This window comes from Lineus longissimus, chromosome 9, assembly GCF_910592395.1.
Source record: "Lineus longissimus chromosome 9, tnLinLong1.2, whole genome shotgun sequence".
Taxonomy (NCBI): domain Eukaryota; kingdom Metazoa; phylum Nemertea; class Pilidiophora; order Heteronemertea; family Lineidae; genus Lineus; species Lineus longissimus.
Window position 1 is genome coordinate 1,024,233 of NC_088316.1, and position 15,061 is coordinate 1,039,293.

At 40.8% G+C, this 15,061-nt stretch overlaps 2 protein-coding genes across 2 annotated transcripts in view; one reads left to right on the plus strand and one right to left on the minus strand.

The window, feature by feature from the left end:
* The first annotated feature begins 11 nt into the window (after positions 1 to 11).
* Positions 12 to 4,046, plus strand: LOC135493811 (protein YIPF6-like). Its single transcript, XM_064781391.1, has 7 exons — positions 12 to 71; positions 725 to 832; positions 1,058 to 1,136; positions 1,316 to 1,358; positions 1,559 to 1,690; positions 1,996 to 2,153; positions 2,368 to 4,046. The coding sequence occupies exons 1-7, from the start codon at positions 42 to 44 to the stop codon at positions 2,484 to 2,486; spliced, it is 669 nt and encodes a 222-aa protein (XP_064637461.1). The 5' UTR covers positions 12 to 41; the 3' UTR covers positions 2,487 to 4,046.
* A 962-nt stretch (positions 4,047 to 5,008) lies between these two features.
* LOC135493918 (protein YIPF5-like) overlaps positions 5,009 to 15,061 on the minus strand; it is a 145,184-nt gene continuing 135,131 nt past the window's right edge. Inside the window, exons 5-7 of the mRNA XM_064781581.1 lie at positions 7,402 to 7,512; positions 6,826 to 7,007; positions 5,009 to 6,390 (exon numbers count right to left, since the gene is read on the minus strand). Coding sequence (XP_064637651.1) covers positions 6,228 to 6,390; positions 6,826 to 7,007; positions 7,402 to 7,512 — 456 coding nt within the window. The 3' untranslated portion in view covers positions 5,009 to 6,227. The remainder of the gene's footprint in view (positions 6,391 to 6,825; positions 7,008 to 7,401; positions 7,513 to 15,061) is intronic.

The window sequence follows — 15,061 nt, forward strand, 5'->3', positions numbered from 1 at the left end:
CAGGAAATTGCGAACATCCGGGCATTTTAGGGAAATCCATCATGGCTGACGTGGAGTTTGAGAGAGAACAGGTGCGTGAAAACGTACTATTTTTGGGGTCTATCTCTCTTTTACAGCGTAATGAAACTTAATTCTGAAGATTCTAGTAAAATTATAGATCAATGTGTGCATAAAAACATTACATCAACCCTGCGTCTTTCTTCCTTTTTCGCTGAGAAACCCCATACTTTCCCCAACAGATTTCAGTGAGTCTCGCACAATGCAAATAATATTGCACTACATACCATGCACAATGACAATGGCAGACAGTGCATGGCAGAGAGATGTAGATGTGTATGTCAATGAAACACGAATGCACGTCTTGAACAGATATGAGTCTCTGACAAAGTTAGGTAACACGCGTTATGACTGATATACATCCTGACTAGTGACTGTGCGCGCGGGGCTGCCAGTGGGGGTGCCCTACATTGACACTGCGAGGTCACAAGTTTGTTTGACAGATCATAAAACATAAACATAAAAGCATTCATCGATCATCATATGGTGCCTGAGTGATGGTCACATCCCCAGTGCCATGTTGACCCTAGGCTACAGCTAGTACAGGTTCGGTTGTGTTTCTAAAAATAACCAATCTACCTCTGTGGCTGAAACAGTCAGAAGGGCAGACGTTAATCTGGCTCAGACGAATTGTACACATTTTTCTGACAGCATCCTCTGTTTTCAGATGCTGAATGATGTACCCCTTGAGGGGGACATCACAGTCCCTGGAGCACCACCTGAGAAAGAAGACCAAGAGTTCTCAACTCTCGATGAGCCAGTCAGAGAAACAATCGTAAGTTGATTAGACTGTTACGGTAATAGAAAGATGCAGGAGACATTAGTGAACTTCTCATTGGGTGACTGTCTCATTTAGGCCAGTGATGATTGATAACACATACGTAAAGAAGAAACAGAATAGGCCAAGTCACTGACAAACAATCTGTGTGTAATCAGGTGTAATGACTGCAGAGAAGAACAGTCTCTTTTCCATCATTTCATTTGTCACTGTTTCTTTCAGATGAGAGACTTACGAGCTGTTGGGAAGAAATTTTTCCATGTTTTATATCCAAAAGAAAGCAAAGCTTTATTGAAAGAATGTAAGTAAACCGTCCCTGAGGCAAATTTCTGTTTTGCTCCTGAATCTGAAATTCATGGTTGTCCGTGGGTAAATATTATCATATTCAAGTTTTCAAGTACATGTATCTACAATGGAACCTTGGTAACACTCCTTCTAAGTAAAAATTGTTGAACTTGTAGTATCTTTTTGCTTTTTCAGGGGATTTATGGGGACCATTGATATTATGTGTATTTATGGCGATGTAAGTATATTGTTAGATCAGAAAGATTTGTTTTGCATTTATGCTATCTAGTTGTCCACCTGAAGATGTAGACACTGGCCTATTATTGATGCCACGAAGAAATAGCCTGAGGAAAAGTTGCTGATTGAATGGCAAGGTGATTTCAAACTTGAACTTGATAAATTGCATTTCAGTAAACACCTTTTTATGTTCACTTTCAGGATGTTGCAAGGTTCCACAGAAAGGGCTAATGATATGAACGATGGAGGGCCTCAGTTTGCTGAAGTGTTTGTGATATATTGGGTCGGTGCAGTTATTGTGACGCTAAATGTTAAACTATTAGGCGGCTCTATGTAAGTATATAATCAGTTAGTTCTCATATAGCGCTTTGTAATGTACAAGATTCTCAAAGCGCTTTACATTTATTCTCTGGTCTGACTTGAAAACTTTCAGTATGACTCCGATGAGCTGCTCAATCAGTGCTACAACCTGAGCATTTTCAACTGGTGGCGTGTAAGGTAAAGAGTCCTGCCCAGAGTCTCATGCTGACATTAAGGATAGAGTCAGGGACCTTATGACTGCTAGTCAGAGACCTGAGCCACTACACCAATAATGATATACTTGACAATCAACCTGACGTCACTCATTTTCGTTTCAGATCGTTTTTCCAAAGTGTTTGTGTTCTTGGCTACTGCGTGTTGCCTCTTACCATCGCCCTCATCGTCTGCCGAATCATCTTATTAGCGCCAAGAACAACAGCTTTATTTGTAGTACGATTTATTACTGTGATTATCGCATTCGCTTATTCCACATTTGGTAAGTATAATGATAGGTGTTGGTTGGTGTCTGTTTGAAATAGGCTTGCGATCTGAAAACCTGAGATGCATTGATAAGTAGCGAAAGGAAATGAAGCATACAATTTAGTGCCTCTTTTCCAACAAAATCAATAGACTGAGCGAATATTTTGCTATTTACAACAATCTTCATTTATCACCTGCGGTAGGCTAATCATGTGTGCTTCTTATTCCAGCCTCTACTGCCTTCTTCATAGATAGTCAACCGCCACATCGGAAAGCCCTCGTCGTCTACCCAGTATTCCTCTTCTATTTCATCATCAGTTGGTTAATCATCTCGCACACCCACAATTGAACTGGAGGAGATTCCGTTGGACAATTAGGATCGCAGACAACAAAACAAACACTTTTAAGGTGACATTTCAACGATGGAAGTTATAGACATTTTCACACCATGTTTGTTTTGGCTTTCTATGTCACATGGTCTTTCCATTGTTCGGGCCTATTTTTAGACCAACATGTGCATTTGCCAGCCAAAATAAAGCCTTATATGGGAATGTGTGAAGTTGTCTATTGATCACCGCTGGTCAGTGTACAAGCAAGCTTGTACTTTGTGGTTGACAGTTGAGAACGAATGCCCTTGAAGTGGCCAGTTTCTGGGATGTTATGAGTACTCCCTTCTTTAAGTCAGCTTGGATTTCATAACTTGACTACTACTTCTAGTCATTATATAAGGCTTCTTTGTGCCAAGTTATTAGGTGCCAAGGGTGTTACCTCTATGTTGACTTGCCCTTTGTGTTGTACATATTCATTATTTATTGTTCTGTATGCAGGGCACAGATTTGTAATCAAGCATTTTCACAGTGAAGGAATTATCCACTAGTCACTTTGTAAGTTACTACAAAATTGGGTCTGGCCTGTACTTGGGATAGTTGGATATAGATCCAAAGGGAAAAGCAGCGCCATTTTTAAGAAGAGAATGATTAGGGCTCAAGATAACCCCTGAAAATTGTCTTTTGGTATGAAACTTGACCCAGGAACCTCAAATTTGAAACTGTTACGTATGTGACTTCAAAATTCTCACTGGACTGCTGAGATTTGTCAAAAAATGGATTGACTCTCTGTCACGAGAGTCTAGCTCGGGACCTGTGTAATAATAGGTCACTTCCGCGTCCTTTAATTTGACTTGTTGTTCAGCTTTAGCAAGGTGATTGTTTTATTGAGGTTCTGGCATTGAGGACTTGGCAGTCATATTCATGTTCATGATTTTCTCATTTTTCGAGGTGCAGGGTTTATTTACGCTTACGCATGTGTTTCCATGATTAAAAAAAACGGATTTCCCTATAGAAACTCCAACATGTGATGTAATAGTTGATCTTAGATTGATTTAGTCATTCTTCCTGTACATCCTAATACTCTTTAAATTCCTTGCTGGCCTCTTGCCATACTTGCTTGCCTCACCACCCTCTTTGTTTTGACTGTGTCAATGGGCAAGCAGGGGACAGGGGGAGGGGAGGGGCTCACTCTAGGTGTGCACATCTGCGGCAAAGGGTACTAATAATGGTCAACTGTCATCTGCTTTCAATGCCAACAATTAAAAACTCGTCATGTGTACTTCACAAGGTATTGCTCTGGCCAAAGTAACATTTACCTCTTTATTTTTGAACCAATTTTACAGAAGAAGTATTCAGGTAGCTGTGGAATCCCTTTCCCAGCACAAAATACAAACACTTATTGAAGTGCTTCACAGCTGTGCAAGTTGAGCTCAGCTGTTGTTCAACTTCCATCCTCCAGGTGGAAGCACTGGGGTATAAATTTCAATGTTTCATCTACTTGTCATGTACAAATGCATACTGACTATTTATTTGGTCAATAAATATTTGTAGCAAATAATTGTAAATAAACTGATACATGATATTTCTCAGAACAAATTCTTTGAGGTGTTTTATCTCTGATGAAGGTGACAGAAGTGATTGAGGATATGATTAGAAGCATTGTCCGAGATCAAATCTGGTGCATCAGGAGTGTGGTCGACTTTCCAAACCCAAACAGTTACTCATTGGAGGAGAAACCGAGGTTTTCTAGTTTTTGCCTTTGACGACAATTGTGGTCAGATAACCAGCTGGAAGAGGTTGGTTGTTCCTTGTGCCTCAGACACCCGACATGGTCGGACAACCCGCTGGCTGCGACTGGTTGTTCCATTGTCTCTCCTGCATCCATTAAAGTTAAATACTGTCCTTAACGATGAAAATTCCAACAAAAAAAATATTCCCACGGTCTGAGCAAAACGGGCTGCAAGGGTTAATAAACAACCTTGTACCCAGGATCAAAAAATGAAAATTGCAGGAGCAATGTATTAGGAAATTTTTAACTTTTTCCTAGGAACAAGGTTTCCATTAACCCTCTCAACCCGTTCGGCTTGGACCGTGGGAATATTTTTTTTTTGCAAAATTTTAGCCTTATGAATAGGATATACCTTTTTTCCTCAAAATTAACCCCCTCCGAGTGGAATCGTTGCCTATCAATTGTACTTTGTTCCATATTCAATGTCCTGGTTCTAGTCTCCAGTGTCCAATGGTAACTTGTTACATCAAGGCCCTTGATGGTTTTAGGTTGTGCCTCAGACCCAACGTGTTTAGATAACCAGCTGGTGGAGGGTGGTTGTTCCATCGCCTTTCTGGTCGTCTCGACTGCCTTATGGTAACTTACCATGAAGAGAATGTTGCTATTTTAAGGTAGAGCTTCAGACAACAAACATTATCAGATAACCATTGGTGACTAGAGGAGAGACATTGGAACAACCAGCCTCTGCCAGCTGGTTAACTGATCAGGTTGGTCCTCCTGACTCCAAAAGAAATCTAATAAGAAAACTTGTTTATTTCAGTGGGATTTAATTGAACATAGCATACAAAATACAATTACCAAACACAAATCAACCATATGGGATGTGTTATGACATTTCTAAACTTTCTACAGGGTGTTCTTTGCTGCGAGGAAATGCCGGTTGGTCACCTCCAGATGTTCATGCTGCAGGTGCAAAGGGCACCCCACCCCTCTCTCCAGAGAACACCCAGGTCCTAGATACCCCATCCAGTCCATTTTAGTCTTGACTGCCTGACAGGAGTTACAGCTTTCACCTTTTTACTGTCTGAGTCAGTCTGCCCACACTACAAAGCAAGCAGCCACATTGTGGTTCCTCGTTCATTATCGGGCATCGACTGTACATATTCTTTGCTCTGAACTACAACAGCTTCCAAGCGGACCTAACAACACATGTCATGCATGACAGGAACGTTACCGAGAGGCACAATGCTTTCAACACCTTGATTTGATGGTTGAGAATAACATATATATGAACGTATTGTTCAAAACAATACTATACACATCTACAAAGCAAGAAACAAACTTGCCCCTGTTTGCATATCTGAGCTCATCCCCTCGTTTGACCTCGGGCGATCCCTGAGGTCTGAAGACAACTGTCTCCTGGGGCAATGTTGGGATCCCCAGGTATCGCCTGGAGACGTACGATGGCAGGAGCGGTCAGAGTTTATAACAACTCGGTCTTGATGACTGTTGTTATCATGCAAGGGCTAAAATCCCATCTGAATTGATACCGAACTGTAGGTAATAGTTGCCTTGTCAAACATTGCCAGGGTGGAGTTGAAATGGGACCAAAAAATGAGGCACCTTGACAACGTTTCTGTCAAAATCACAGTTCCACCCAAGCAGTGTTCTAAGTAAGACAGCCAATACTGACAATGAGGTATCAATGTGCTTTTGACTGTTTCCAGTGTGCTTTTTATAAGCTCTCCATGACATAAATTCACAGTTAGGAATTCGGTCTGAATCTGCACTCAAACTTGTTACTTGTCATATAAACAAATCCTTAAGCTAATAACAGAGTTTGTGAACTTTATTATGGCATATATGAACACTTTTGAAAATAACTGCAATGTCATTGGGGTCTTGAATTTTCTAAATCTTTTTACTTGCAACTACCGAAAGAACATACAAGTTGTTTCTGAGCTCACAAAATCTATCCTTTCATATAGGGAATGTCATCAGAAGTCCAAGTCCATTTTGCGATTGATTCTTCTTAGAAGACTGTCAGAAGTGCAAATACACCGTAAACTAGGGCACATGGGTAAGCGACCAGTGGCTGCTGGTGATCCATGGCGAGTGATGTCACGAAGAGTTTGGACGCCGAGAGACTGCACCATCCGACTGTCAGAGCTGTCAACACTATCCCTATCATGCCCCTGGAAAGGAAATAACACTCTTTAAATCTTAAACATGTTAAAGGCAGACTGTAAGCAGGGGCCAAGTGTGTCAGAGTTGTACAAAGTGGCCGACAGGAGTCCACTATGAGCTAAGGCCATCACTATGTGTGCACAATGGTTAACTTTTAAGGGGGATCTAATAGTCTTGATCTCTTTAAAAACATTTGGCATGGCCCCCTTTCAGCAAGAGGATCTGAGGGGGCAGGTGGTTACCCAATATTTCAGAAACTACACTTTGCAGAATGACTGACGAATTTCGTCCACAGAAAATGTAAAGGTCAGCAGTTTTGAGAACTGATGAGAGATGGAGTCTGTGCAGTTTGATCATCATTATTACCTAAATTAAATTTCATACAAACAGGTTTGTTTACTGATAGACAAGCAAGTTCCAGCAAAGAGTTATTTTATACTTACTTTAAAGATAGCAAGATGGCCACGACCGAGAGCATGACCATCGGGAGAAGGCAGTAACCCAGCACGCTCACCACACCGCTCGCGTTGACCCCCGTCAGGCTCATCATGTTGAGGAGGCAGTACATAGCCAGGCAGCCGACCAAACCCAGGCCATAGATGTAGCCAAACTGCACCTTCCCGGACTGAAAATAAACATTCAAATCATTAATACATGGCTATGTTACAGTGCGGTGCGTGTTTTTTGGTGCTAGCCTATCCCTACTTTGGGTTGGTTCCAACAAGGCCAGTTCACGATGCCAGTGTTCTGTTTCTTTAGCATTGGTTAGGCCTACACTGAGGATAATCTTGTGTCAGGCAACACCATGATATTTTGGCAAATGTGATCTGGTTACCTTTCTGAGTTCAGTTCAGTACCCTTTGCCAGAATGAGAGGGATGTTGAGATCAGTGGCTTATCACGGATACTTGTAGGCATACGGATATTCGCCCTCTTTCTACAGAGTTTTATCCATATACGTAAGGATCTGTGATAAGTCGCTGTTCTCCACCTCTCGAGCATGAGAAACCCTTTACTTACGAGGAGAAGAGTGCCACCAAATGCGAGGCAGAACACGAGGGGTCCGGCAAGATCAGTATCATTGAGGATGCTGGTGTCAGGCTCTTTGAGGGGGTTCAACACCGCTAGGGTCTGCAAGTAGAGAAATATAAACAGAGGTGAACAATTAACGTTGGGTACTTTAGATGATATGTGGTCCGGCAAAAACTGTTTTGTTCTAAGCTGCGATGGGTTCTTTAAGGGTGTCAGCAAGGGTCTGAAAATAGAAAGGAATGCATCTATTCATAGCAATATTCATATATTTCATAGTCCTTGAGGCAGGTGCTCATGGGAATCAAACTTTCAACTTTTAATATACAACCCTATTAGACATGACTGTTAGATTTTAGTGTAATTTTTGATGAAATAACATGTTGATCAAAATTACCTGCTACCAGGTTGTCCCTAAAAAAACTTTTTATATATTTTTGATTAGTTTTTACACGTCCAATCTCTCAAAGTAGCAAACATTTTTGTGAAACTTTTTGAGAATGATAGCATTTGACACCTAAAATCATTTTTTCTCATAAAACTTTCATCATGTTCATATTTTTGATATTTTGATAGCTTCCATGCACAAATGTAATTACAAAATTCTGAGTTTTTGTCATTTACTATTTTTATCTGTCAGGAAAATTCATTCATTTCTCCGATGATGCGTTTTTGAAGTTGAGCAATTAAAAATCTGTCTTGAATGGAAAAACGCATGCATGCTACGAATAGTCATTTCTCTTGGTAAAAAGTTCATCTCAGCGTGTTTTCCAGCAGATTATTCTCTAATGATCTTTTCCATTCGAGATGTTCATGTCCATGCAACTTCACGATCGTCACAAGTTTTGTTTGATGACTTTTGTGTCTGAACTGACATGACTGAGGCTGTCTTAACCCCCGTGTATCACCCAGGGTGATTGTGAGGAGGCGTTTTGTGTCCATCCCACACACCCCTTAATCGGCACGGTTAAGGTGAAACGAAAGTGACTCTATTTTGCTAGTCTAAGAAACACCGGAACTCATCCAAAACCCACAAAATGGTAAAGTATTACCTGGAGGACATTGTCTCCTCTAGTCTGCATGGCCTACTAACAATATCTTATCCCATGTTTTGTGTTTGATACTGTTCTGAGTTCCAAAGATTGGCAAAATGGAGTCACCATAGTTTTATCTTAACATGTTTTTCGGTAATTCTACAAAAATAGGCCAAGTCGGCTTTCTGATGTCTTCTGACACATCTTATGTTAAAAATGGCCTAAATCACATCTCTGAGAACCTAGTCTTCAAAGATTTCCTTGTGGTGGGGTTCCAGAACACAGCAAAAGCTACCCCTCTGGACCATCTCCTAGATCCACTCCCTGCACCCAGTACCTTCGTAGCTCTCCAAAACTGTCACCATGGGGTTCAAGATGAACTGAGGTGGTGAATCATTCTTATCAAGTTCAAACGATGACAATTTAACGGCAGAAACTATACGGCTGCCGGAGAAAATAAACCGGAGATTGAGTTTTCTCATTGCGACGCAACGAGGAAATAAATCACGGCAAGCTTTCTGCTGCTGTGATCCCATCCTTTTATGTCGCCCAGCCAGTATTTCCCCTCTCCCATCCAAGAGAATGAGCGCATTAAAATCAATGACACCTCTTATTGGAGTCAATTTATCAAACTAAATTGAATTTTATTCGCCTTTGTCGGGTGTGACTTTCACTTTATTGACTGCAGATTGCAAAGAAAGCCAGTTTATTATTTTCTTGCATTAGCACTTTAGACGTTCTATTTGTGAATTGAATCAGGAAATTTTCAACGGTGCACTTCGTAAATGCACAGTAAATGTTTTTAATTATAATGAACTTTGCACATCAAGTATTGAGTTTTTTTAACATTGGGACTGTGATGTTCGCCTTTTAAGAAATTTCATCACGATACTTTCAGCTTTAGAAGCTTCATGCAATACCCAACCTGGAGAATCAATTCCCCACATTGCCGAGCATCGGCAGTGAAAGCAATTTCTCTGAAAGGCACAGAAAATGTTTTTCGTGTCACCATGTATCTGAGACCGACTCGTAACCAACTGAACGTGATGGCACAAAGCCAACTACGATTTGTTTTCATATTCGTGGGAAATGAAACATGGCCGATCGCCAAGTTGCTATCACCTGCCGACCCGGCCGGTGATACACTCTCGTTATTTTCTCATTTCTCGCTCCGTGATTTGATAAATTCATGCCGCGTTGTTTTCGCGATGGTTTTTGTGCATCGCATGACGATGAATTCTCTCTGTAATTTTGAGACGTCATTCGATCTCTCTGTGATAGTGAGGGGAGGTTTATATAAATTGACAAAAACAGCTTTATTGAGTCATTCTGATCTCTCCAATCAACATTCTGTTAGGGTATTCTTGATTTACTTGGCGATGTGGTTGGCCCTGACTCAAAGAGGGAGCAGATTCTTAGGAAGGTAGATACTGATTCCAGGGGGTGAATTCAGGGCCCAGAAATTGCGTGTCACCCTCCTCACCGACAAAAGGAACACTATCCTTTATTGTAATCACGGCCGTCATTATCTGGCAACGTGATCATGTGATCGATTCATCTCGCGGATAATATGACAAAGACGCTGTCATCAAGATAAGATTGATCGCCAATCAATGATTATTATTTCAGTGCGGCTAAGATAACATAGTGGTCAACGAGGGGCCAGGCGAAAATTGTCGGGAAACTGAGTTACCGGAAGCTGGAATTATAACTTGTTGATCAAAAGTTTGTTCGCGAAGTGTTTGAATAACAATAGGCTATTGTCCATTCCATTAGTGATTAGCGCCACACGAAAAAAAAGACAGAGAAAAAAAAGTCAAATAAAAAATCTGCAATGTTTCACCTCAACACCTCTTTGAGAAATTTCAGTCTCCCACTGAGAAATATTTCATTTGGTGGTGATCTTCCAGAATTTCCGAGACAAATTACACCTGGCAGTGTTTTTCCCCCAAGAATTTAAAGAGTGAGGGGTTGCGTTTGGACGTTGAAAAGTTCAAACCCACAACACTGTGCACTCTCCACGATACTTGACAATACTATTATTGTCATGCTATCTCTTGAGTTACCAATCTTTCAGTAACGTGGCGACTTGGTAGGTAACCTTACCACTCCTAGCGTGTCCGTCAAAAGGATCTGGCTATTTCAGCGGAAACCCCCGATGTTTGCATTCTGACAATTGTCGATATTTGTTTATATGTTAGTAGAGGTAGCGTGCTGTGTCGATTAGCGTAAAATGGCTATTTATCTTATGAATGTCACGAGTTTGACTAATATCATATAACTGACACACTGTAACAGTGGAAAGGGGATAGTGTTTTGACAATATCAAAGCAGCTAGGATCTTGTGACAAAGTTGCATGTGGTCGTTTGAATGTGTTGTATGAAACATTATGCACACCACACCACATGGCCAAAACTGAACTGAAAACAACAGGGATTTGAGAATCCGGTGATTCTAGTATTTTCAAGCACCTGTGATCTACTCCTGGAGAAGGTGGAAAAACATGGCGGCCTGAGTTGGCAGTCATGGAACGAAGTAGATATGGGGCTGTGCAGGGGTCGGGAGTATTTCTGTATCTTGTACTCTGTATACAGTAGAACCTGTCTTAGCAGACACCTCTCCAATAAGGACACCCTCTAATACGGATACTGGTTTTGGTCCAAAATTCTGAAAATGATGTTTAATCACGAACTGCGAAATAACAGCGTTAAAGTAAATATCTCCTACAATCATGACAATTATTTGAAAATGTATCTATAGCCTATTGTCAGATCTGTCTTTGATGAACTTCCTATTACCTTAAAGAACGACATCTCAAAGCACAATATCCACTTTACAACCGATAACATGATTGAATTGTGCAGAACACAAAGCCTGGTTGGTTTTGAGGTGCTTGGTGATAAAATGAGACTAGACAGGGCCTTTTGTCGTGGTTCTGTTAACCAAATTGGCATTGTTAAGGCAGAAGTATAAGGTTCTCGTCCTGCTTCTTTGATGAAGATATTCTAGTATGAAACATTGGATTATTTACTTTTTATTAGAAGTTGAAAATGTCGACAAGCGCATTTGACAATATTTTAATTTTCTAATTGACAGAAATTTGACAGGGACAAAAAATTGGCTTGGCACTTGACACAAAATGTGTGGTAACCGTTGAGTCAAGAGAGGGAGCGGTATAAGTGGGTTTGGTTTCTAAATCCTTCACTTCCGAGACCATAAAGTAAGATCTTATAATAGAAAAGGCTTTTTTGCCGGCCGACACAGCCAGTAGAAACTAACAAGGGACATTATCATATCTTTTACTCACAAAAGAACAGGAAAACAGAAACTCTGTAGCCTCCTGATCATTCAAACAGAACCCAGTATCAACGCTGTACGACTTTGGAGGCAAAGCAAACTTTGTCATACAAGGCTTAAGAAAATTACAGAGAGATTTTTTCTCGATAATGTCTTTGTTTGTCTGTGTTTGATGTTCCATATAAAAGTCATCAAACCCTAAGGGATGCAATTGTCACGGGGAGGGGGTCCTTTTTGTGCTCACATTTTGAAAACCTGGCAGTGGGCGTATGTACCTAACAATTTCAATGAATGAACATTATAGTTTTTTTCCAAAGGATTAGAATAGCGACATAGATTTTCATTTGCATCAAAGATTTTCATGCAAAAAATAGATATTGAAGATTTTTTACGAAGCATTTTCTATCATGTCTGATAGGAAATTAAGAATTTATAATTTAGTTTTTTTTCACAAAGGTGCAACATTTCAGAATATTTTGACAGGGACGCTGTTTTAACCTTCATACTTTCAGATAGGCCCATAACAGAAAGATTGAGATTCACCTGGTTCCTTTTCCTTTCTTATTTATTTTGACAAATTATGGAATTTCTATCAGTTTTTCTGAGCCAAAAATATTTTCCAATCTATACTATCAGGGAAATTCATGAAAATCTTACGCTGGCTTAAATTTAGCGGTCTCAGAATCTTAATTTTGACACACGTCTACCGAACCATCACCCCAATCAATCAAGCTGCAACAATATCAATCTCTCCATAAGAAGCAACTCACACATTAATTCATACGTATCATATAGCTCATCATCACTTAAGAAGAATGATGACAATGAACTCAACTGACAGATGTCAGCCAGTGATAGCATATTCAGTAGCTTCATCAGAGACAAAAATGACCTCATAGAATTCTAGTTCAGTGTCATATTTTTCCGGTACTCCTCAAGAAACTCCGCAAAAGCTGGCTAAATATTGGTATCTATGGTCATCACTCATAGAAGAATGATTTCATCATCCAACCCTACTTTCTATTGTCCGTGTTGTCAGGCTCTTTTGGGTTAAAACATCGATAACTGTTTAGCTATACCAGACACAATTTTCAAAGACTCCAGTCAAACAGATTTCTTAACAGATTTCGTAAAGTAAATGGAATTCACTTTATGAAACTTGCCGAGCATTTGTGTTCCAAGGGGAGATACATGTAGGTCAAGTGGCCTTGTCTTCAGCTGTGGCGTAGTCCGAAGGGTTAAGAAAGCAGACATGCCCAAAGTGAGTCATTCGGACTTCCCGTAGAGATTTACGAGCGGACGTGATCTCCATCAAACAGACGGACATTTGGCAATAATTACACAAGTCCGGACATAATGATCACGATACGGCAAAATTGAGATAGATGACGCAGATAATTCACGGATTAATAGCTCAATTTCATGGCGAGATGAAAATAAGAATCTGGCGAATGGTCGACATGAGCTGTTGTTTCAGTTAATCATCAATTTTGTGATGAATTTTGTGATCAGAATGTGCAATTGTGACTGACTTTGTTACAAGTTGTACTGATTAGGTAGCAGAGTTGGTAGATATATCATGTCATTTCTCCAACATTGTCCAAGCATTCTGTATTTCCTTAATATCAATATGTTTCCTTGAGGGGCCTCATAGCCTAGTAGTTAACACTTCTGACTACCACACAACATGAATGTCCTCTTGTCTTCTCAAATAAGTTGTTCTGTAATACATTGCGTACATATGAACGCTGTAGCTCTCTGGTAGCATACCTGGGGACGGAAATGCAGCTGAGGTTTGTGACGTAACTGCGTCACCGCGTGCTAGCCAACCTTGGTTTTTCCCAAGTTGCTCCACAGGGCCTACATCATCTCCAAGTTCCCTTGACCAGCACACATAACAACATAATGCCTTCACGCCTGTTACAGCACATAAAACCCAAGTGGCATTTATCGCCATGTTTCTTTTACTGACCAGCACAGATGATTGGCGGCCGCCCGTTATCTACTATCAAGTCAGTTATCCAATTAACTCTTTGACATGACAATTTCATCTTCCTCCCTGATTCAGTGTTATCGCATCCCTCTTGGGTTTCCGGCCTCCTTTATCGCAGCTCCCCTAGCGTATTATTGCATGTTTTCATTCGGTTATCAACTAGACGGCCGGCCAATTATTGCAGTGATTGCCAACGGTACTGAGTCATTGCCGAGAGCTGTTGCGACGTAAATCTGTGTCAGTTCCTGCCGTGTGCCAATTCCCTTCGCAATCGATGTCAGGGGTGAAGGTACTCCTCTGCAGGTTGACAACATACCATCGCTGGTCATAACTTTCAAGACGTAAGAAGCAGTTCTAGGCTTAAAGGCCTACACAGTTCTCTTATCTCTAATTTCATTCGAAAAAACTGGAGGATCTATTTGTTGCATCACTACGCCATTGTGATCAGGCTCAACAGTATGCGCAAGTGTACAGGAGTTGTTAGGCAAATAGTGCAGTCTAACCAACCTCAGCAATAATCTCCTCCAGGTACTAGATATTGCAAAAGAAAATCTTAAAGTGACCATCAAACTTCTTCTTCTTCTGCGTTTGAAGTCTTTGAGATGAAGGCTAGACCGTCTGTCTGTTTTCAGTAACAAAGTCAGCTGTCCTGGAGAGCCCCAGAGCTTTGTGGTCAGGGATGGTGTCCTTTGGGACCATTAAACAAGAGAGAGCAGGCAAGAAGGTTCCTCTTCGTAGGCAGTTTGCCACATACTCCATAAAACATCCCCTTATCATTTGGGACCCTGCTTCGGGGCTCAGTGTCCAATGATACCTTTCTCAAACAATAACATCTCCCAAATGATTACAGCACATCTCTTTTTGCCAACAGAAATAGTGACAGATTTGCCAAGCTAAAACTTAGATATGCATGACAGTCTCATAGCGCCGATAAAAACTGAGACAATGTGTATCTTTATGTTCGATATCGTGTTAAGTTTGATCAGGCGTATTGCATTAATGATGAAAAAGTGGTGAAAAACATTGCATTTCGCCAAGGAAGCTGGCATGAAAACATTGGTGTTTGGAAGATGGTGTAATGCGTTAGGTTGTCCCTTAGGTGTTTTTTTGCATGGTGTCTTGGATGAGCCTGGCAAGCAACGGTAAAAAGAGGCTGTAGAAAATGGAAAGGAAAGTTCTCCTTCTTTAGCGATCCCTCTTGACTTGGAGGAGTTATTCTTCACGCAGTACTTTACCCAAGGCAGGATGAGCGTTTTTGCGTGCCACTGCATTTGCACTCCAATTGTAGTTATAGGTCAACTGACTCCCATTTGGGCCAGAGAACAG